The sequence below is a fragment of the Rhinatrema bivittatum genome, chromosome 1 (genome assembly GCF_901001135.1).
Source record: "Rhinatrema bivittatum chromosome 1, aRhiBiv1.1, whole genome shotgun sequence".
Classification (NCBI taxonomy): Eukaryota; Metazoa; Chordata; class Amphibia; order Gymnophiona; family Rhinatrematidae; genus Rhinatrema; species Rhinatrema bivittatum.
This window is the reverse complement of record NC_042615.1, coordinates 349,729,755-349,751,691: the sequence shown is the minus strand read 5'-3', so window position 1 is coordinate 349,751,691 and position 21,937 is coordinate 349,729,755. Positions and strand designations below refer to the sequence as shown.

The following is a 21,937-nucleotide window of genomic DNA, read 5'->3' as shown; positions in this document are numbered from 1 at the left end:
GATGGTGACAAATGGTCTATAGATGGATTATTCCTCTGCGCTAAGATATTAAATAAAGATGCTAGATAGTAACAATGGAAATTGGGTAAATTAATACCTCCCTCTTCTTTGGACCTCTGCAGGGTTTTTACACTGATTGTAGCTTGTTTGTGTGACCACACAAAACCTGTGACAATCTTATTAAGAGACCTAAAGAATGATGCTGGAAGATCTGAAAGCAACACTGTAAAGAGATCTAAAGCATGAGGCAATTCATCCTAACTGCATTAGCTCTACCTATCCAACTAATGAGTAACCTTTTCCATCTATACCTTTATGCAGGGTTTCAGGTGATACAATTTACCTATTCTTACTGTCCCTTTGTGTATTAGTCCACTTAAAGGAATAGTAAACCAGTCTAAGTTACTGGCTATATGCTTGTTGAAGAGATATAAATCTGAAATTCTATTAATTCTGCATCCAGATAAAGCTCCAAATTTCTCTAAACCAAAAATGCCAGCTCAGAGGTCTCCAGGTGGTTAAGTATAACAATATTTCAGCAGCATTTTTAGTTCTAAGCCACACCCAGAGATATCCTTGATATCAGATGATCTTCAGATGTGCTTTGATAAAGGTTCAACCACCAGGGCAAAGAACAGAGAGGACAGTGGATATCAGGGCTGGTGCAACCCACTGTGCAAGCCATGCACTTATACAGGGCGGCAGCCTAGAGGGGGCAGCTACCCGAGGACAAGACCTAGTGAGCTGCTGGTGCCACCGTCCGGCGCTTCCCAACCTGCCACGTGGCGAAGAGGAGGAGCCGTAGGGCCACGCAGCAGTTCTCTATCTGCCGTGCGGTGAAGAAGGAGGAGCACAGGGCCACACAGCAAACAAGAGGAAGTTGCAGAGCCATGTTTGCGAGTGTGTGCAGGTGTGTCTGCACATGTATCTGTGAGAAAGATGGGATCTTGTGTGTGTATGTATATGTAAGAGGGAACATGTGTAAGCATGTGTTAGAGAGAGAGGGAGTATGTGCATGTGAGCATGCGCATGTAAGATGGAGTGAGCATATGCACGAGAGAGGAGAAAGTTTATGCATCCCTCTCTCACTGATCCACAAAAATCTGAGTTATTGGAAATCAAAAGTTTCCAGATATGGTAAGCATGAATTATTTTATCCTTAGTTTTAATTTTTGGATGCTATTTGTGTCTGCTGTTCTGAAATATTTTATTGGTATTTGAGAAATGGAAACAAATTGTTTATGAGTTTTTAACTCACTAGCTGTTTTGAAATATTCTTTTTATTAGTTTGTTTATACTATTATGATTAATGTATTTATTATATGTCTTGATTTTGTTTTGTGTCTGAGGATTGGCGATGGTTTCTGTTTTTCATTTTTACACTGCATAGAGACCAACTTGATGCGGTTTTCCTATTCAGTTTTTGCCTGCATGTTTCTATTTATACTTTATGGTTTCTTTTTCCTGTATTTGGTGAGGGTCTGTTTGTGTACTGCATGTGTGACTGAGTTGAGAGATTCTGCTAGCATGTACAAATTTGTAACAGCTTGGTTTGTTCTGTTTCCTAATATGAGGTGTTTTGGTGTTTTAGGGCCTGGTGTAATATCTGCAGTGCTGCCTTTTCATAGGTAGGGTTGTTACATTTTTAAGTGCTGGCAGTTAAAGCTGTTTTGGTGTGGGAGGTTTATTATATTTTAATTGTAAAATACTCATGGCTTTCTGAGGGTCAAGCCCACACCTAACACGCAATACAGTAGCCCTAATGCCATATGGATTCCAAGTATCTTAGGGTTTTCTGGTTGGCACCAGAGAAATGTATGCAAATATTTGTGATATTTATTTTACTTCAGAAGACTGTCCTTTGAATATTAATTTTCATATAAAATCTATTATAAATGCATAATTTTTAATTGTGTACATGGCAAGAGCAGGAGGTGGCGGTGCAAGGGTATAAGATTTGCCTAGGGCACCTAATACTCTTGCACTAGCAATGGGTTCCAGGGAAGGGGGTGAAGATCCAGAGGGTAAAAGGTGACAGTGTTTAAAGTTTAGGTCGCTGGAAGGAAGTGGCCTTTTTTTGGCAGGCCTGAGACAGAGAGTGAATGAAGTGTGTGTATGGGGGGGGGGAGGAGGAGAGGGTGGTGTCACAATAATTGTCCGCACAGGGCAGCAAGCTAGCACTGGCCCTGGTGGACACCCCTGCTGTCCCCACCTATGCAGATTTTAAAAAGTCAGAAGACACTATTATCCCCGATCTCTGCTCTGGGAAGCTTACATGAAGAGAAAATGTTTTATGAAGTTGCTGCCCAAATTGAATGCCATCTCTCCTAGCATCTTCTCCATGAATCGCCAATCAACCCTATCAAAAGCCTTCTTGGCATCCAGAGTGACTAAACCTGCACGTATCCCTTCCAGGCCTAAAGCTCTAACAACCTCATATTATCACTAGAGTACCTTCCTGGGATAAAGCTCACCTGACTAAATTTGTCAGCATTCTGTCAAGATCTTCATGTCTGTATTTATCCAAGAAATAAGGCAATAAGAGGTACAACTTTCTTTAGGTTTATCTTCCTTAAGCACAGCTGCTATAGAGGCATGCTTAAAACTAGAATATTTTGAAAGACTTACACCATTATGGGAGCAAGCCATGCAGAAAATGTCTTATATTGTAGACTGAAGACATTCATGTCCATAAGTTTTTTCCATTTTTACCTTCTTAATGGTTACCAGAACATCCATGATTGTGATGGGGCAATCTAATTGCTCTCGGTCTTCCACCTCATTCAAAAATTCTCTTAACCTCCTCCCTATCTACCTCCCCTGTGAAAAACAAAGCTGCGTGGAAATTTTTAAAGTCCTTGACTGTTTCATTTGATGATCTTGCTTTAGTATCCTCCCATTTTAAATTCCTATTTCTCAGCTGCCAGGCCAGAAACCCTTCCGGCTTATTATTTTATTCAAATAAAAGGCATCTAAGTCATTTTCAAAGCATTCAATTTTAACCTTGTACAGGGCATTGCCCTCAAGCCGCACAGCTCTGAACAAACCAAAGAACAAAACAACCGCAAATGTAGGTAATACCAAAAGTAATTGATTTTCAAAAAACCCACATTACTACAATTGTAATTTACCAAGGGTATATTGTTTAATTGTTCAACCCTTCTATGACCCACACAGAGTTCAAAAAACATTTTATAAAAAAAAAAGTTTTAATAGAGTGGTGGTTGTTTCATAAAATTGAATCAAAGGGTATCATCCAGGTTGCCCACATTCTTTTTCTAATCATGAACATACCACCTTCCCCCTTGTTTTTTTTGTTTTACCAAAATTAAAAAACTTAATTCAACGTACTAGATTTAAATAATATTGTGAAAAAATGGAATTTGTCCACAATATAGTGTCTAAATTGGCTTAGCTATTACTTACTTATGCAGAGAAGTTAATGCCAAAATGTCTCGTAATTGTACAGACAAAAGTTGATGAAGCTTAGCCAAATAGACCCTATTAAAATTGCTTGATGGAAATAACTTCACCACATCACTTCTGCTACGAGGAAGCTCTGCCCGGCACAGCTTCCTCGTAGCAGAAGGCATTTTCTGTAGAGCCGAAGGCTTCTTATTCAGCGCAGGAGCAAATTTAAGTGATGTGGTGAAGTTATTTGAAGAATTTTTCCACTTTCGTTTCAAGCTATTATTTATATACACAGCACATGTGAAAGTATAGGGATCACAGTTTAATTGCACAAGTAATGGGAAATGAAAAATAACCTAAAAAAAAAATTGAATAGTGACTGACCGATGATTAAATGTAAGGCGGAGTCCTAAAGTTGTTTCCAAGACTATAGGATGAAGCCTATTATGAGGGTCAAACTAACTTTGGTTCGCTGAGTCCATAATATGAGATTTCTGGACTTTAAGGTATTCTTTACATAATTATCACATATTTGTCTATTAGTCCAATCAAATTAATTGTAGGTGACCATGGTCTGTTAAGTTATGCTATTTTATAAACATCAAATGCATGCATTTTTCCTTTCACGTGCACATATACATGCGTAAAAAGCAGGTGATGTAGGGCCGTTTTGAGGGGGAGCCAGCATATGCACACAATTGCTATTTAAAAGACACTTACGCACCTATATTTGCAAGTTACATAGTTTACCATACATCTGATAATTGTCTTGCATAAGTGATATTAAATGTATTTATTGTGCACTATTGGGCAGGGGAGATCTGGGTGAAGAGCCGGGGCTCAATGGTCTGGAGAAGGACTTGGGCAAACTGGTGGAGTAATTGGTAAAACTGGTGGATTTAAATTATGTGCACAAATCCCAATTTACCCAAGTAACTCCTTTACTTTCTCACGTAAAGTATATGTGTGTTAATTTTTTAAATATGTAGGAAAAGTATGCGTATTCAATGCATTGAAATACTCACTTTCAATGCACTGAATATATTCGCGTGTAAGCATATATACCCGCATATGTTGTGGGGTAAAGATATGTGTATTTTATAGTAAGCACGGCATATAAATACTATCGTAAATCTGCACATGGTCACCGCACACAGTTGTTTGAAAGTTATCCTCTTTTTTTTTCTTACTAGAATTGCTTTTGGAATGTTTCTATAATTGTTCTTTCATGATAAAAGTGTACAATATGTTGTATAAATCAGCGAAAAGGATTCCTACTTTTGTGCATTTTGATTTGGTTTTTTTTTTAGACAGTGCAGAATGTGAAAAATATACAAAAAAAGTGTGAAAACTTACAAGCCACGGTAGTGGAGCACCTGCGGTGCATTCACCTCCTGAATGCTTTAAAGCTATTTTTTTGTAACTTTGCCAAGTACGTTTTCACCTATTAAAGATCACACCAAATACTGGCAATAGACCCCCTTTAGCAAGAGTAAATCATGTTTTATTTAACACTGTTCAGAGTTTATACTGTGTATGTTTATAAACCATGTAAACCACCCTGATCTCCCCAAGAAGGATGGTATAGAAATACTTGTAACTAAACAAACATCAGGAAATATTCCTTCACACAGAAGGTGGTGGATGCCTAGAATGCCCTTCTAGAAGAGGTGGCAAGGACGAAAACAGTAAACAAATTCAAAAGGGCATGGGATAAACACTACAGACCCTTAGAGGCTAGATGCCAGAAATGAAGAAAGAGGGCATGGGGGAAACCAGCGCAGAGTAGCAGTTACCACCATAAGCAACTTGCTGGGCAGACGGGATGGACCATTTGATCTTTATCTGCTGTCATTACTATGATACATACATCATAAAACTGTAAAATACAGTATCTTATTATGTATGTTTTACTGTAATCCACATTGAGCAATACGGAAATTGCGGAATATAAAATGGTTTAAGTAAAAATAAGTAACAGGAGGAGATTGCTCAGTGCTCATTTCTAACTCACCTCGGCAGATCTTCAGTCATCAACTCCTGGTCTTCAGCACTGCTCATTTTTATATCGGAAGTGAGGGAACCCTACAAGCTGAAAATTCAGGCCTCTCATCCATGTCCCTAGAGGAGGGCAAACTTCTGGGCCGCTGACTCTCATTCCATCTGCCATCACTTCCTGCCAGATTTTCCCCAGAGCATGGCGCTGTTTCTGAGCAACTTTGGTTTGGGCTGCTCTTATCACTGCCATTGCTAGCAAATGTTTTCAAAAATGCTTTAATGGCCTCCAGGAGCAAAGGCCTTCCATTCTCCCTTACAGGTCAGCCAACTTAGTGGGGTACATTAAATTAAATTGCATCTCTCTTTCATACAGCATTTCCCCCACTTCCATGTTCCTCTATTTGCATCTCAGAACTGTAGTCAGAGAAAATAGACACCCAATGGTCCCGATAACCAAGTATCAGGACTTGATCTAAATTATTATCTGTATGCTGATGACATACAGATTGTAATACCAGTTACCAATATTAATTGAAAGGCTCTCTCTATTAGTATCACTTTATCTAAATGTAATTAAACTTCTCAACCAACTGAAACTCAGCATCAACATTGCAAAGACAGAAATAATAGTTTTAGAAAGGAAAATATCACCAAATAATAGTAACCTATCTTTTAATTATGAGAATTTTCAAAATTAAGATGGCATCTTCAATTAGAGACTTAGGGATCTACATAGATCAAGAATTAACCTTTAAAAAATCACATTGCCAGCAAAACGAAAGAAGGATACTATAAACTGCTAATATTGAGGAGATTAAAGCCCCTGCTAAAGCTAAAAGATTTCAGAACCGTGCTTCAGGCTCTAATCTTTCAATCCATCGATTATTGCAACGCCCTACTGCTCGGATTATCCCACTCAACAATTCCACCTTTACAAATTATGCAAAATTCAGCTGCAAGATTATTAACAGGTACCAACAGAAAAGAACACATTTATTTTATTTATTTATTTATTTAAAACATTTCTATACCGGCCTTCATGAATGGGATTCATATCAGGCCGGTTTACATGGAACAGGGGAAACCAGAAGTAAAAATAAAACCAAGTAAACATAAATAAGAAAGGTCGAAAAATCAAAGTTACAATAAACAGGGGTATTGAACTTGGGGGCTAGTGTAGCTAGGAATAAGTGAAGTAGGAGTAAGAGCGATAGAGATTAACTAGGTAATTATCAACTAATATGTTATGAAATTAATAGATATTAACACATCACGCCGATATTGAAGGAACTCCACTGGTTACCAATTGAACAGCGAATACAGTTCAAAACCTTATGCAGTCTTCATAAGGCAGTACATGGGGAAAAAGTGGAATGGCTGAACGCCGCAATACGGGCACACACATCCTCCAAAGAAACTTAAGATACGCCAACAAAGGCTTACTATCTATTCCCTCGATGGTTTCAGCGAAGTTAACATCAGTGAGAGAAAGAGCCCTATCACTTGCTGCCCCAAAAATCCGGAATAATCTACCAGTCGAAATTAGACTTGAAACAAATATAATAACGTTCAGAAAAAAAGGTCAAAACATGGTTTTTCCAACAGGTATTCAATGAAGGTGACAATAATTGTGAAACAAATACTAAACGGCGATAAATGTGAAGAGAAGATGAATTAGTCAGACTGTTGAATGTTCAATTTTACATGTTTTCGGTTTGGTTTTTTTTATAAATTGTAATGGAGGTCATAAATTTTTAGCATTGTTGGTATATTGTTTGTAATCGATATTCTGTTTTAATTGTTTTATGAAGCTATGTAAACCAATATGACGGTTCCACCAAATAGAAGTATAGAAATTTTAATAAATAAATAAGTTCTAATTCTCAGGCCCTCCTCAGAACCCACTCCTTTGTTTGAAAGCTACAAAATTTAACCAGTAGAGTTCTGTCTGCTATTAGATTTCTGCTCCCCAGCATCCTGTGAACACGATCCAGAGGAAAGTCCAGGGGAGTGCTGTCTTGTCTCAGTATTTCTTTAAACAGTTTTTGAACAAAAGCCTCCAGGATAGATCATTCCAGCTTTTCTGATAACCCCCATAATTCACACATCGCTCTTCCGAGATCTATCCTCCATATCCATTACTTTATTCTGAAGCATCATTATCTGTCTACGCGACTCAGTTAATGAGTTTGAGGCACTCATCTTCCAATCTTCAATCACCACCGCTCTAGCTCCTCCACCCAGAGGTCCAAACAATCTAATTTCTCACTTATTTCAGCAACGGAGGACTTTACAACTTGAAAGCTTCTCTTGAATTCTTTCCACAAAACTCTGATATCAGCCAAGATCTCTGAGCTGGAGTTCAGGGGGTTCCTTGCTAATCACAGCCAGTGTGGCCGCCATATCTCCCGCACACGAGATTGCTCACCCGCTTCTTTTGCCTCCCGGTAATTACAGCTCGACCTCGCCACTATATATTTTCATCCATCTCACAATCATCTTTCACCGTCTCCAAGCTTCTGTTTATTTTCTGGGGTATACAAATTGCATAAGGATATCTAAGGGGAATAGTCTGGGGCCTTGATGGAAAATCCAAGGCATGCAGTTTTACAGCCATGCCCTGTGGTTTGTTGTTTTTCTCTCCGTCTCAGAGCCTTCTCTCCAACTGTTCTTGATATAATCAGATCCTATATGTATGGGTGTGAGGCCTACATGAGTTTCTGATGGGGAATTAGCAGAGACATGCTCCCGTTTAGTAAGGTTCAGAATGACTTAGGAGGAGTTCTTTACAAAAGCCAGCCTCAGAAATTAAAAAAAACCAAACACACACCACCACAAACAGACTGAAAAGAGAGCTCTGACACCATTTTTCGTGACTGCCAAGGGCATCATCTAAAATCACTTCTTCGATAACACTGCTGATTTAGATAGTTACTTATCTGCGTTCTTAAGTGACTGGGGTGGGGTGGCACCGTGGCCTTAAAAAGCAACTGCCTACTGCAGGAAAACACTAAGGTGCTATTTCTGATTGACCCACTGGGAGTGAGTGCACAAAAATACAATCTGCAGCCTTTACCTTACTGCACATTCCCAGACAATGAAGGAAGAGTCCAAAGGTCGCTCCTGGGCAGCTGACAACAGCATGGATCGTGACGTTGTACTCAAGTCTCCCATGAGGAAACGCTCCCCGCTGGATCGACCAGTTTAATGTAATTTCTTTGTGTGCAACTTCAATCACGGATCTTAGCAGACTGAGAAAAACCTGTACAACAGGCAGCTGGAAGACGCTTCTTGCATACAAACCAACTGAATTCTGCAGCCCGATGAAAAAGGGCTGTTACTGGCAGTCCTGGAAGTCGTCTCTCCTGCCGGTCAGAACTCTATTTACAAAGCCACCCTGGTCACTTCTGAGATAGTCTTCAGAAACAGTATTTTAGATGACACTATTTTTGAGAATTTCATCGTCATTAAATGTAGTCCTTAGGCAGAAATAAAGTAAACATACCACAAAAGCAAAAGGGCAGACGAGAAAAAGCCAAAATGCTAGCAAGTAGCACATTTAAAACAAACAAATCAGAGAACATTCTTTTTCACTCAATGCATAATTAAGCTCTGGAATTCATTGCCAGAGGATGTGGTTAAGGCAGTTCGTGTGGCTGGGTTTAAAAAAGGTTTGGATAAGTTCCTGGAGAAGTCCATAAACTGCCATTAATTAATAAGGAATGGCAACTGCTTGTTGCCGGCATCAGTAGCACAGGATCTATTTAATATTTGGGTACTTGCCAGGTACTTGTGACTTGGATTGGCCACTGTTGAGAGACAGCATACTGAGCTTGATGGACCCGTGGTCTGATCCAGTATGGCATATCTTATGTTCTTAAAATGGACTGAAACTACATATCTTTTTAAATGATTGTTCTTGCTTTCCCCGTGCACGGTCAATTCCATTGTCCTTCTCAGCTAAAGAGCCTACCCCCAGAACTTTCAAGTCTTTGCAAACAGATTCAGGAATGTACAACAGTGTGCAGTTTGGGTCCACTTGCAAATATGCTGGCTCAGCAATTTACGATAAAGAACCTCCAGATAGATTTGGGTACTTAAAAGAAAAGCCAAAAAACCACTCAAAGCATAACATTCCCACCCAAGGGGAACGAGTGCAAACAGACCAAGAAAATACAACAGACCATAACAAAATGGAGCTCATTCTGGCAACTTCTAACTGCTTGTGACAAGCATTGCATACTTCTGCACAGAGAGAATACCCTGCCAGCCCACATGCACAAGACTAAGTATGCATACGAACAAACGTTCATCAGATGAGGTGTTCTACTACACTACATCGTTTTAAAGTGGCAATACCACATTTGGTGCCAAATGTGGGGGTTTTTTTTGATAGCCTAGTGGTTAGCGCAGCAGGCTGAAAACCAGGGGTCAAATCCTCAGTCTTTTGATGTTCCTTGCAACCTTGGCTAAGTCACTTCATCCTCCATTGCCTCGGATACAATACAGATTGCAAGTCCTCTTGGATGGGGAAAGAATAACAGAATTTGAATTCTAACATGCCTCACACTCTGATTTGGAAAAGGCGAGTAATTAAATCTAAAACCCAAATCCACATATAATAGGCGAAGCATGTGTGCAAAGAGACACTTCTTTTTTTTTTTTTTTTTTTTTTTAAACTTTCTCATAAAAGGAAGTAGCAGATTTGCAGAAAGCAACCAGATGGTGACTTGGTCTCTGGCTGCTGCTTCTGCTTTCAGAGTCTGCATTTCATGAGAAAAAGTGATATTAAAAATGCACAGAAGCTTTTAAAATTTCAGTAAGACAAAAAAAAAAAACCCCAAAAAAACCTAGAAGGCTTAACAGAAATGCGCACATTCATGAGGCCAGGACTGTCAGGCAGGTTTGACACGAGATCCAGGAGGCCGGATGTTCAGCCAAGAGCCAGGCTCGTATTGCTAGTTTTGTTTTTCAAATTTATTTTTAATACTTTTTAGTCAGACCTAGGAAAGGTGGGTGCTGGAAGGAACTAAGTGGGGATCGAATATGCTCTTCTAACCAAGATGGTGGAGTACAAAGGAGCAAGAACAATAAGACTATCCGGATAAGGAGAAACCTTGCAGGTGGTCACATTCTGTGGCTGGCAGCTAGAACTTATCCTTAGAATAAATCAGATTGGATGGGCCAGAAGGTATAAGGCTTCCAGCATTTTCCTCGTTTTCTTCTGCATCCCCTAGGATGGCTACTCGAAGGGACTTACTGGGGCAGAATGTGCCATTTGCAATTTGCCAATCCCTACAAGTTTCAGTCATAAGAACATGCCATACTGGGTCAGACCAAGGGTCCATCAAGCCCAGCATCCTGTTTCCAACAGTGGCCAATCCAGGCCATAAGAACCTGGCAAGTACCCAAAAACTAAGTCTATTCCATGTTACCATTGCTAATGGCAGTGGCTATTCTCTAAGTGAACTTAATAGCAAGTAATGGACTTCTCCCCCAAGAACTTATCCAATCCTTTTTTAAACCCAGCTACACTAACTGCACTAACCACATCCTCTGGCAACAAATTCCAGAGTTTAACTGTGCATTGAGTGAAAAAGAATTTTCTCCGATTAGTTTTAAATGTGCCACATGCTAACTTCATAGAGTGCTCCCTACTCTATTATCCGAAAGAGTAAATAACCGATTCTAGACCTCTCATGATTTTAAAACACCTCTATCATACCCCCCCCCCCCAGCCGTCTCTTCTGATCTGAGTCAACGCTGCTCAGATTGTCCACCTGGTGTCAGTTAAAAGTGGTAACTGGTTCACTTCCCCAATCCACTCAGTCCTCAGAGCTCCTGAAGACAGAACTGACATGAAGGAGCTTGGGTTTCAAAACACAAATTCTAAGGCAACCAAAACACTATAAAATAATCTGAGAAATGGCAACAACTTCAGCAAGTGTACTCTACCTACCTGAAATCACCATTGCTGTTAATGCACAACTTTTAATTTAACTGTTGCCAGTTAAATTAAGTCCCTCGGAGCCTTCTTTTTTGCTTTGCTTTATTTCATTCCTGCCATTAAAATTTGGGAAAGCTCCTCCTTCCACAAATTCTGAATCTAAAGAAGACCGTGACTCTGCTGTGCTGAGCCTCATCACACAGACTTATACAGCGTGGAGAACTGAAGAATGCCCTCGGGGAAGCCAAGTTCAACAAAATAGGGAACAGAACTTATCTAAAAACAAACAGGGCCTAGAGTCAGATCAGAGCATAGGGAGGAATACCACAAGCATCAGGCAAGCTGATATATCCTGCACCTGCTTTCAAGGGATACAAGCAATGATGGTTTTTGGATTCATTTTTAAGTCCAGCAAGTAGGCATCTGGCATTATCCTGTGAGTCGGTTCCAGGACTGGACTCAGCTGCTCCTTCAAAATTATACAAGTGCTACAATGCACTTTCATACCCCACAACACAACTTAAGATCTGCAGATAAAGGTTTTATTGAGTGTACCCTCACTTCAGAGCACCCATCTAAGTGAGGGTAGGAGGTCCAAGATTGTGGGACCACCAAGCCAACAGAACTGAAGATGTAAAAAAAAAAATAAAATTCTAAAAAAACCCATGTCTTTTCGTTCAAACCTTTGAGAGTGACAATCTGTTAACAAATATGGTTCTTGACATGTATTTTGTCTTTTATTTTACATTTTTAATTTGTACTACTTGAAAGTAATGTGAGTTGTTGTTTGCTGTGAACCGCCGTGACTGAAAACAACAGGACGGCATATAAGTGAATGAAATAAAATAAATATATCTTTAACAACAACATCAGCATCCAGTGATCAGTCACAGCTTTAGCACTGTTAACTGTGAGGCGGTGCTCTTGCCAGGCAACGAGCAGATGGGGCATGGGGACTGACCAGCATGGCCACAGAGACCCAGGCAGCCAGATGGGCGGACAACAGCCTCACCAATTTTGGTAGCCAATTAGATTATTACACTGCCTGGTTCTAAGATATGATGGTAGAAAGGCCTGGGAACTTTTATACTTACCTTCACAGGATGGCAGAGAGCCAAGGAGACAGAGCTAAAACTAACTTGGATCAAGAGTGATATGCTACCAGCTGCGATATATCCTTAGCAGTGTGGACAGGAATAACGGGGCAATGGATAGGCTAAATTGCTCTTTAGCTGCAAACATCTACTATGTTACCATATTACCTTTAAACTATCTTTTTTTTGAGGCAGGGGGAGGGAAGCACCTGACATTTTCCTCCTGCTCTTATGGGCTTCCAGCTCAACCAAACCAGGGCTGGAATCTGGCACCTATCAGCCTTCATTTGAAGCAACCCAGGGATTTTTCTCTCTTATTTTCTATCCTCTCCCAGCTCTCAGCGCAGTTATCACAGCAATAGTCTTCAGTTGGGAGCCACACACACACACACAAGAGCTCCTTCCAGAACCAGGTTAACAAGGACCCTAAATCCAGCCACTAGATGTCACTGTCGTGCAAGGACTATGGCTCTCTCCGCCCCCAAGGGCTACACACACTGCCGCCCCAGGTAGCCTGCTGAGCAGAAAACGCACAACTTTTCTGTTTTAATCATGCTCAAACAGAACCAAACTAAGTTAAGAATTTATATTCCTTTACCACTGAATAAAAATGCTTAAGGAATTATTTACACAAACAGAGATATATGCCAACTGAAAAGTGCTTCTGTTTTTTTCCTTTTTTCACTTCTCCATTCTTTCCAGCTTGCAATAAATACACCCTGGACATTATAAATGTCTGATACTTACTTTACAAATTGAGAACGACTCATTTATTTTTCATGTTTTACATTTTTGTTTACCCAGTCCAGATAAACAACATAGTTATCCTTCTCTGCTCAACCGCATTGTATTTCTCACGTCATGTAACCTGTGTGACTGTTAATATCACCTGTACGTGCCTCAGGTTGGTGCATTAGAAACCACAATTTCCTATACTTTCCAAGAACACCTAAATTTACAGTGTATAAATGCCTAGCATTAGAAGGCCTAATTATAATTCATTTGTGTTTATAATCCTTCAGATATGCATCTTGTTTTGCAAAGAGGTTAAGAGGGAGGTGGCCTGGCACATGCTTTCCATTCCAGGGAAAGGAACCAAGGGCACTTGTGTTTCAGTCTGCAATGGAAAGCAGCTGATGCTTTATGTAAAATACAGATATATAAACAGCACATCATGGGAGTCAGGCTATCTGCTTCCTATCAGGATGTGTTACCTCACAGGAAACACCCTTTTTACGTTTCCATAAATGAACATTTTAAAAAAAGATGAGTTTAGTGTTATTACCTTTGGGATTTCAAACAGGTACTGATGCTCTGAGCAACCAACTTAACCTGAAAAATCACTTCTTCAAAATCAAACCTCCTACATGTTGTAGGATCCTGTTCTTCTAGTCTGAGCCATATTTACTTCCATATTCCCATCAGACCCGCTGGCCTGTACCAACAGCTTTTGTCCCCGTTGCTCTGCCCCCCCCCCCCCCCCCAGATGATGCGCAGCTGCCCCAGGAGCTGACATAAGCAGGAGGGGAGGGGGAGGAGCCAAAAATCCTTCCATCTCCGGCAGGTAGAGGCCGCAGACACTGGCCGCCCCGTCCTGGAAGCTGCTCTCCATGAAGCCTCTGGCTGCACAATGGATGTTGATACTAGGCAGAGATTCCCTCCGGTGCCTCTCTCTCTCTCAAGGCCGGGAAGCTGAATCTCTCACCAGAATACAGCACTAATGCTGCTGGAAGATCAAACCAGCCCCTTGAAACACTTTCCGAAATCAAGGTCTTTGAACACATTCAAAATAAAAGCACATCTGACATAAAAAAAAAAAAAACCCCCACAGGTCTGTGTGCATCACCAGGCTTTTCACCACTTTTTTTCCAGTTTTAGCACAGAGAACCCAAACTTCTTCCTCAAAATGCGCCACTGCAAAACCATAGACTCACTTATAAGGCTTAAGTGTGATAATGAAGTAAGAGCCGCCCAGAGGCCCAGGCCTACAGAAAGTTATTCTCAGCACTTGTCTTCATGTCGTCTCCGAGTGGCTCAATGCCTCCAAAAACACACAAAACCCTCTCAAACATTTTAACAAGTTGTGGGCCTGTTTTACTAAGCTTATTTCCCCGCCCACCCCCTAGACATAGAATAGGATAAAAGCCTTAGTAAATCAAGCTCTAAATATTCATCAGTTCTGAGGTTTCACAGTTAGGAAAAGTTACTGCAAGAACCCAAAGAAACAGCTGAAAGAAAGAAAGAATACAAGATTACATTTTTTTCTCAACTTCCATTTTTGGAAAGTTCTTGAGCGAGAGAGAGAGAGGTCTCTGCTGCCAGTTAGAAAACTGATCTCTATTTATGCCTGTGGTGTGTGTAATATATGAAACAAATTCAGCCAGGCTGGCTCAATGGCTTAGGACCTTCCAGGTCAGCCAGGGCTGGGGGTGACACCTAATTACCAGATTCACGACTCCTGACTGCAGGTTCCGGAAAGGCCCGGGCCCATCATGGCAGGGGCTGGCCTAAACACAAGCAGAAAGGGAATATAAAATAGAGAAAAAAATCCCCCTGGGTAGTCGTGAATGGTACCAAACACCAGCCCTGGTTCTGATTGAGCTGGAAGTACAAAAGAGCAGGAGATGTAAAAATAAATAAATTATATATATACATATATATATATATATATATATATATATATATACACACACATATACACACTAACAGTAAGAAGGCAATTGAGAACAATACATCAAGTGCTCAAGAACTTATAAACTACAAGCAAACAGAAAAGAACAGTAATACAAATATCTTTTAGTGTAACAAAGCTCTATATATCTAAAGCCCAAACACAAGCATGTCCTCAGCACTATACAACGCAAACATATAAATCAATTACACAACTGAAACATGCCATCCCACCAACCCACTTCCAGGATGTAGCCACAAACGCCACCTGTAACCTGCCACCCACTAGAGCTGCAAAAGTGGAAGAAAAAGAAACACACTGCTTCTATTTGTTGTATACGTGAGGGGTTTGTTGTGGGTTGTTTTTTTTTTTTACTTCATTTGTTCTGTATGACTAAATTACTACTTTTCATGGTCCAGGCCCAGTCCTTCAGAGCTCCTGAAATAAAAGCAGACCTGCAACTCCCTGAGGCAAGGTGTTCCATACACTGAATCTTTTTAAAGCCCAACTAAAGTTCATTGGAAGCAAATCTGAACCAACTTCATTTTGCAATCCCATGACTCAGTCATAACGTTTGTGCCCGTCATCTCTTATGCCCTCCCATTACAATACCAGTCAGTCGGGATAGTTGTGGGTCATTAAGCATGAGCACTCCTCCAATCTTAAACACTTCCTTAATGACATCCATTCTTCTGCTGATACACTCAGCACCTGTGCCAGCAGACCCTCCCCTTCCTGACTAGCATGAGTAAACCCATAGGCACTCCTCCTTATCAGAGGGCTAGAAATGGTCACACATCTCTACAAACAGGCAGGGAGAAGCTTTCCCAAGCTTATTCCAAGGGCACTGTCTTTTTATTAGATGGAGAATCAAAGAAGATTCACAGCCCTAGGTCTCCAAAAAGGGCTCAAAACATAAAAGTGTCCACCTGAGAAGGTGAAATGGCTGAAACAGAAGTACGATTTTTTTTTTTTTAACATGGCGGGAATTTGAAAAAAAAAAAATATATATATAATCGTTATCCTTTTTACACACACAGGAACGTGCTGACTTGATTAATGATGTAGTCAAAAATCGTACAATGTAGAAAGCTCTGCTTTTTAATGGGAGGCTCCCCAGGCCTCTTGGTAGATCCACTGTAGATTTGAAATTCTCAGTCTTCCTGGTGGAAGACAGCAGTATGGGGCCGTTTGTTCCTATGCCAGCGCGATCACAGAGGTTAGAATTTAGGTATTAACTGGGGACAAACACACTAAGAATTCCTCAACAGCACCAAAAACACATAGGAATAGGGAACAAATCCCCGCACCTCCCTAACACACATTAAAAATCTATGGCCTTTCAACCTGCTTCATTCAAGGGTACACCTAAGGCACTGCTGCCTTCCTTCCCTACCACGTATTTTAGATGAAAACTTGCAGGCAAACATGGTCAGGTTTTTTTTTCCTGTACTACTTTTTAATCTGTTTCATCCTCCTTAACATGAGTCTCAGCAGAATCTCTTGGCTGCTTTAGAACAAAAGGAGCAATGCTTTTTAGACACAGTACACCCAACACAATTAAGACATGTATAAAAGTCCAACATACAACTGGAAACTGCGAAGATCCTCTCAAGAAAGCATCCAAAGTAAGAAAAGAGGGAAGAATGAACCCATGTTATATAAAAATGAGTGACGGTGAGAACTTAATCCACCAGACTTTACACGGGCCTGTAACAGACTGCCCTGGATGCTATCTCTCCTCCGGGGCAAGTTTCACAAGCCCCCTAAGGGTCTAGGATCTCATAAGCAAAATTTAAAGGCTGTGAGAAATGTTTGCAGAACAAGGAGGCCATAATCCAGTCAAACACACAAAACCACTAATGCATCACTTCCAAATTCTCCAAACCTTTCAAAATACAGGTGCTCAAAAGATAAACGTTTAACGGCAAGCAGACAAAAGCTACAAATACAAGAGCGAAGGTTGAGAAATACTTTCTAGAAACAATATTCGTTACCTACCCAATACATACAAGCATGCAAATGGGATTGTTTTCTATTAAGGTGTTCTCTGACCTTTCAGTGAAACAAATTACCACAGAAAAGCCAAAGGACACAATCTGCCGTCTCAGAGAGCTTTACAGAGAATTTCCTCCTTGAAAGCAGCAACGCTGCCTAACTTCCTGGAGTGCAGGAGGGGGGGGGGGAAGAAAGGAGGTGTTAACAAGAAGAGAAATGTGTTCTTCTTGAACATGAACACAAAAAATGTACACACCCCCCAGCAAAGGCAGAATTGGAGCTCCAGTTAAAAAGAAACCAGTGACACCACTCCAGCTCCTCCTGCGACTTGTCAGAGGCCAGCTCACTGGTATGTGCTTGTAAAGCAGCATCTTAACTGCTGCGACTGCGCTAATGACCGCCCTCAGGGAAGGAGTAGGAGATGCTGCCACAGATTTTCTCACGAGCCCATTAATGGGAGGTTAATATTACCATTACAAGGCAATCTGAGCCGTTCCGGCTTAGCATATTGAGCTCACCTGCACAGCCATAGCATGTTCAGATGAGACAAATTTACATAAGCAAGGTGAAACGGCTAGGAGGAGTCGGAAAACATTCCCTGCCCAGTTGGGAGTCCCTGTTGTAGCTTTCAGGATCCAGAGATATGTTGAAATTCCAATCTTGCTCTCAGCCTCCAAGTCACTGCAAATAAACTATTTAGCGAGCAAAAGGTACTGCTGCATCCTGTACTGCAAGCATAAATTGTTTGCTTTTGAAAGTCAGCTAAGATATACTATTCTGTGTATTACTTTTCCCTCTCTCTTAAGGTATATCACGATGAGGAAGAAGTCCTTTTGACCAATTGCAGTGACTCTTGGTAAAGGAGATGAGGTTTACCAGGGGGGGTGGAGAACCCCCCCCATCTTCGCTGGCGTTATAATATTTCGGGGGACATAACACAGACAGCGGCAGCCAAACAGAAGCTTCATTACGCGACTTTCATACCTCCCTGCTCTCCACTCACAGCTCATTCCTACCACTTCCTCCCTTATCATGCCCAACGCCAACTATTCAATGCCAACATTACCAGATATTTGCACAAAATCTCTTACACACTGCAAGAAGAATCATAGCTTCAGCAGTCATTTTAACCAACCACTAACAAGACGATAGGGAAATCGGAACGTTCACTGAGGAAACCCCAGAGACAGGGAGCCTGATGAGCTAAGAGGTTTCTGCCACTTTCAGTACATGGGGTAAATGGCTTGGTATGTCTGACCCGCTGTAACACAGCCAACTAGTACTCTGCAGTTTTTCAGAAAGATCCCGCATGTGTTTGTCCAGAAGGACATTTTCAATCAGACAGGCAGGCAACAAGACAAGCTTCCTGAAGATGAAAAAATTTATGTAACCCTTCAATACCAAATTTAAAAAAAAATGTAGTAAATTGACTAATATGATAAAACCATCAATGCACATCCAAGAGGGCTTTCCCTGTGAATAGCAGCGCTTTACCTGATCAGTTGGCGTTTTAGGCACGTACACCTTCCACATCTGGGCTTCTCTAGAGATTGCCATTTCTAAAAGAAATGACAATCTCTGGCTCTCCAAGGGTCCTGAAAACTTCATGGTAACCCTCAGATACGCCTGCCACCCTACTGTACACAGCTACCTGCAAAATCAAAATGTGAAGAAAATCTGTGTCAGTAGATGGAATCACAAAACTCTGCTAGAATCAGACATGGCCTCTAATGACCCCTACACACAGATCACTGTGGCAGCTGATGGTCTGCAACTTTAAAGGGATCAGAATGCTTGAAGTTTTCTCCCTTGTGTAGTGTAATACTCTGCAGGGGAGAAAAACAATCCATACCATAGACCAGTATATGCTGCAAGCAGTGTTTCTTACTATTCAAACTGTCACAACCCCATGCCCAGCTTGAGCTCACCACAGAAGTGATGGGTTCAAGACAGGGCCGCCACATCCCAACAGGAGAACTAGGCGGTCGCCTAGGGCTCCAGCCATTAGGGGGCGACAAACAGCAGCCATGTGAGAGATGGGGGAAGGAGCCTGCAAAAGGGTGCATGTGTGAATAAGACAAGGAATCTAAGAGTGTGTAAGAGAGGGTGCCTGTGAGTGAATGAGGTCGGGAATGGAGCCAGGGCCTGGACAGGGGGCGCAAGGCTAAAGACTCACCTGAGGCGCTTAATATCCTTGCACCAGCCCTGGTTCAAGAATACAGAGGAGGAAGAAAGAGAATACTAACACTATTAAGCAGCAGAGGGTGTTCCCTCTCTCTGAGATTTCCCTCCAGTTTTTTGGGGAGGAGGGGGTGGCAAGGATTCCCAAGTGGCTGGGCCATGTCATCTGGCATACAGAGTGTCACAGAGTGCAGCAATCACATGATGAGCAAGTCAAAACTGTGAGCAGAAACACTACTTAAGAAAGACTGCCCACACCACACATTATCTTATAACGTATGGTGGGCCTTTTATTCAAGAAAGATTTTTTTTCCATATGCACAGAATGAGAAGTCCTTTTTTGAAATAAGGCTCATTCTATTTTTCATAAAGAGAAAAATCCCCCTCCCCCAGTCAGCTGTGGTATGGTGTGATCCACCTTGCATAGATAGCAACACAGTCCAGATATAAGACATGCTGAACCTCCCCTGATGCTTTGGGATCTCTTAGAAATTGTACACCTAAAGTCTGGTTTCACACTGGACAGGACACGAAGGAACAGCTGCTGCCATGGGGTGAAATTCTAATAAAAAGGGCAACAGGCTTAACCGAGATTCCAACTGACCCTTTTCAACAGAGGGAACGCACAATTGTGAGCAATTGAAAGGTCAGTTTTGCCCTCACCTCTGAAAAAAAAAAAAGTTTAAACTTTGTTTAAGAGTTAGTGAGGGAATGAAGAAAAAAATACCCTCATCACAACTCTGAAATACTAAGAAACGTATAGAGTAACCTGAAAGATTTTGCAAAAAAAAAAGCCTAAATACTGACTGAAGAACCAAATTATCAAGGCTTGCCATGCACTCTTATTAAAAAAAAAATCAAGGGAAATAGTTGCACAAAGGCAGTACCTTTAACTGGGATGACAAACATTGAAGGTAGACGTTTTAGGGCTCAATAAAGTCCCTATTACCTCACCCAGGGACCTCGGAAATCCCCAAACTTTGCATCATAAAACATTTGTTAGCTTATTCTAATATATACCCCACAGCAGTCAGCCAATGAAACAGCAAAGTGGGCTGACACTCCCCCCCCCCCCGTATATCTGGTATAAGGCTGGTGTGCACGGTGGAAAGGCCCTTCAATAACTCCCATCCAGGTGCTGGCCAGAGGAGTATGTTAATAAAAAATGATAAAGCCCCTACACACAAAAGGTGGCTGTGCTTTGCATTAAGTTCAGACGTGCAGCTGTCACAGGCACCGATTTCACACTGGATGGCCTGAACCCTCTGGTATCGTTCTTATGTAATGAAGAGCTTCTGGGCCTGATAGTAAATAAAGGGTTTTTCTCCTTTTTATATTTATGGGAGGAAAAGAACCCCTCAGGACACACGCCCCCCGTCCTGCATTTATGTACAGGAGTCAACCCTACCTACTATTACGAGTGTTATTAGATCCCAGCTACAGCCAAAAAGGAGAGAGACAAAGAGAGGAAGACCCACAGCCCAGATGAGAAAAGAAGAATGGTGGTGGGGGTTGTGACATCTGCCTGCCTCCCACATTCTTAGCTCTTCATATACAATAAAATATTAAATAATCGGGGGGGGGGGGGGGGGGGGGTTCAATCAGAGAATCCGACAGCGCCATCAACCCCCATCCCGACACACACACCCCCTCCCCCCCCTCCTTACCTCCCCTGCAAAGCTGGAAGATTCACAGTTGCATCGCGCGAGCATCCGGTCCATTAAAAATAACATAAAATATACGTTTCTGTAAAATAATTATAATTAATCTTCAGATCCCTCCTTCCATGCTGGAGGCGGCAGAATTCATCTTTTCGGTGGGAAGGGGCGGGGGGGGCGGAGAAGGAAAATATTTTATAAGTCGAGGGGGAGAATTTATAGAAAAAAAAAATTAAATAATAAAAAAATAAGCCGCTGGCGGGGGGACTAGGGCAGAAGCTGCGCAGGGATCTGCAGCCGGAGGGGAAGGGGGCGGGGCGGCGAAAGAGCGAGGGCCGGCCGCCCGCGGAGCGATACACACAACCAAATAATTCCTGGTCCTCAATAGCGCTCCGCCCCTATCCGACCCTGGGCCTGACCCCGCTGCTACTGATCCTCCAAGGACCACGACATTCCTGGAATTCTAAAATATTCGCTCTTTTTGAATTGTAAAAACGTGCAACAATTGCTTCTTTTCTCGTCTTCGCTGGCACAGGAAGCTTAGCGGAAGAACCAATGAGTTCTACGTCACAGTGACGTGAAACCTCCGCCTCCGTTCCCGCCCCCCTTCACAGGCTATGCGCATGCGCGGATGATCCGCGGTCGATGGAGTGGGAAGGGGGGGGCTTCAAATTCTTAGAACGTACACAAAAAACAAACTCAGTGGGCGAGCCCATAGGGAAGGGACGTCTTTCCATCGGCCAATCCCACTTCTTCCTTCCCTGATTGGCAGCTGCCCGTCTCCCTGCATACAAAGCGCTGGGATATTGACGACTGTATACTGTACCACGCGCCGAATCAGTGCATAGTCTCACAGGCGATTCGGGCCAAGTTAAAACGAACTTCCAAGCGTGTCAGCAGATATGACGTCATATGAGCTGCAGATTCTTTGGCACAATGGAAGCATGGAGTAAAGTTGAGATTGTACTTAATATATCTT

At 41.7% G+C, this 21,937-nt stretch overlaps 1 protein-coding gene across 2 annotated transcripts in view; it reads right to left on the bottom strand.

The window, feature by feature from the left end:
• CCNI (cyclin I) overlaps window positions 1-21,307 on the bottom strand; it is a 63,032-nt gene extending 41,725 nt beyond the window's left edge. Inside the window, exons 1-2 of one of the 2 annotated variants that reach the window (XM_029599815.1) lie at window positions 20,968-21,307; window positions 18,614-18,770 (exon numbers count right to left, since the gene is read on the bottom strand). In XM_029599815.1, coding sequence (XP_029455675.1) covers window positions 18,614-18,727 — 114 coding nt within the window. In that variant the 5' untranslated portion in view covers window positions 18,728-18,770; window positions 20,968-21,307. The remainder of the gene's footprint in view (window positions 1-18,613; window positions 18,771-20,967) is intronic. The other variant, XM_029599807.1, reaches the window with a different exon arrangement.
• Window positions 21,308-21,937: the final 630 nt, after the last annotated feature.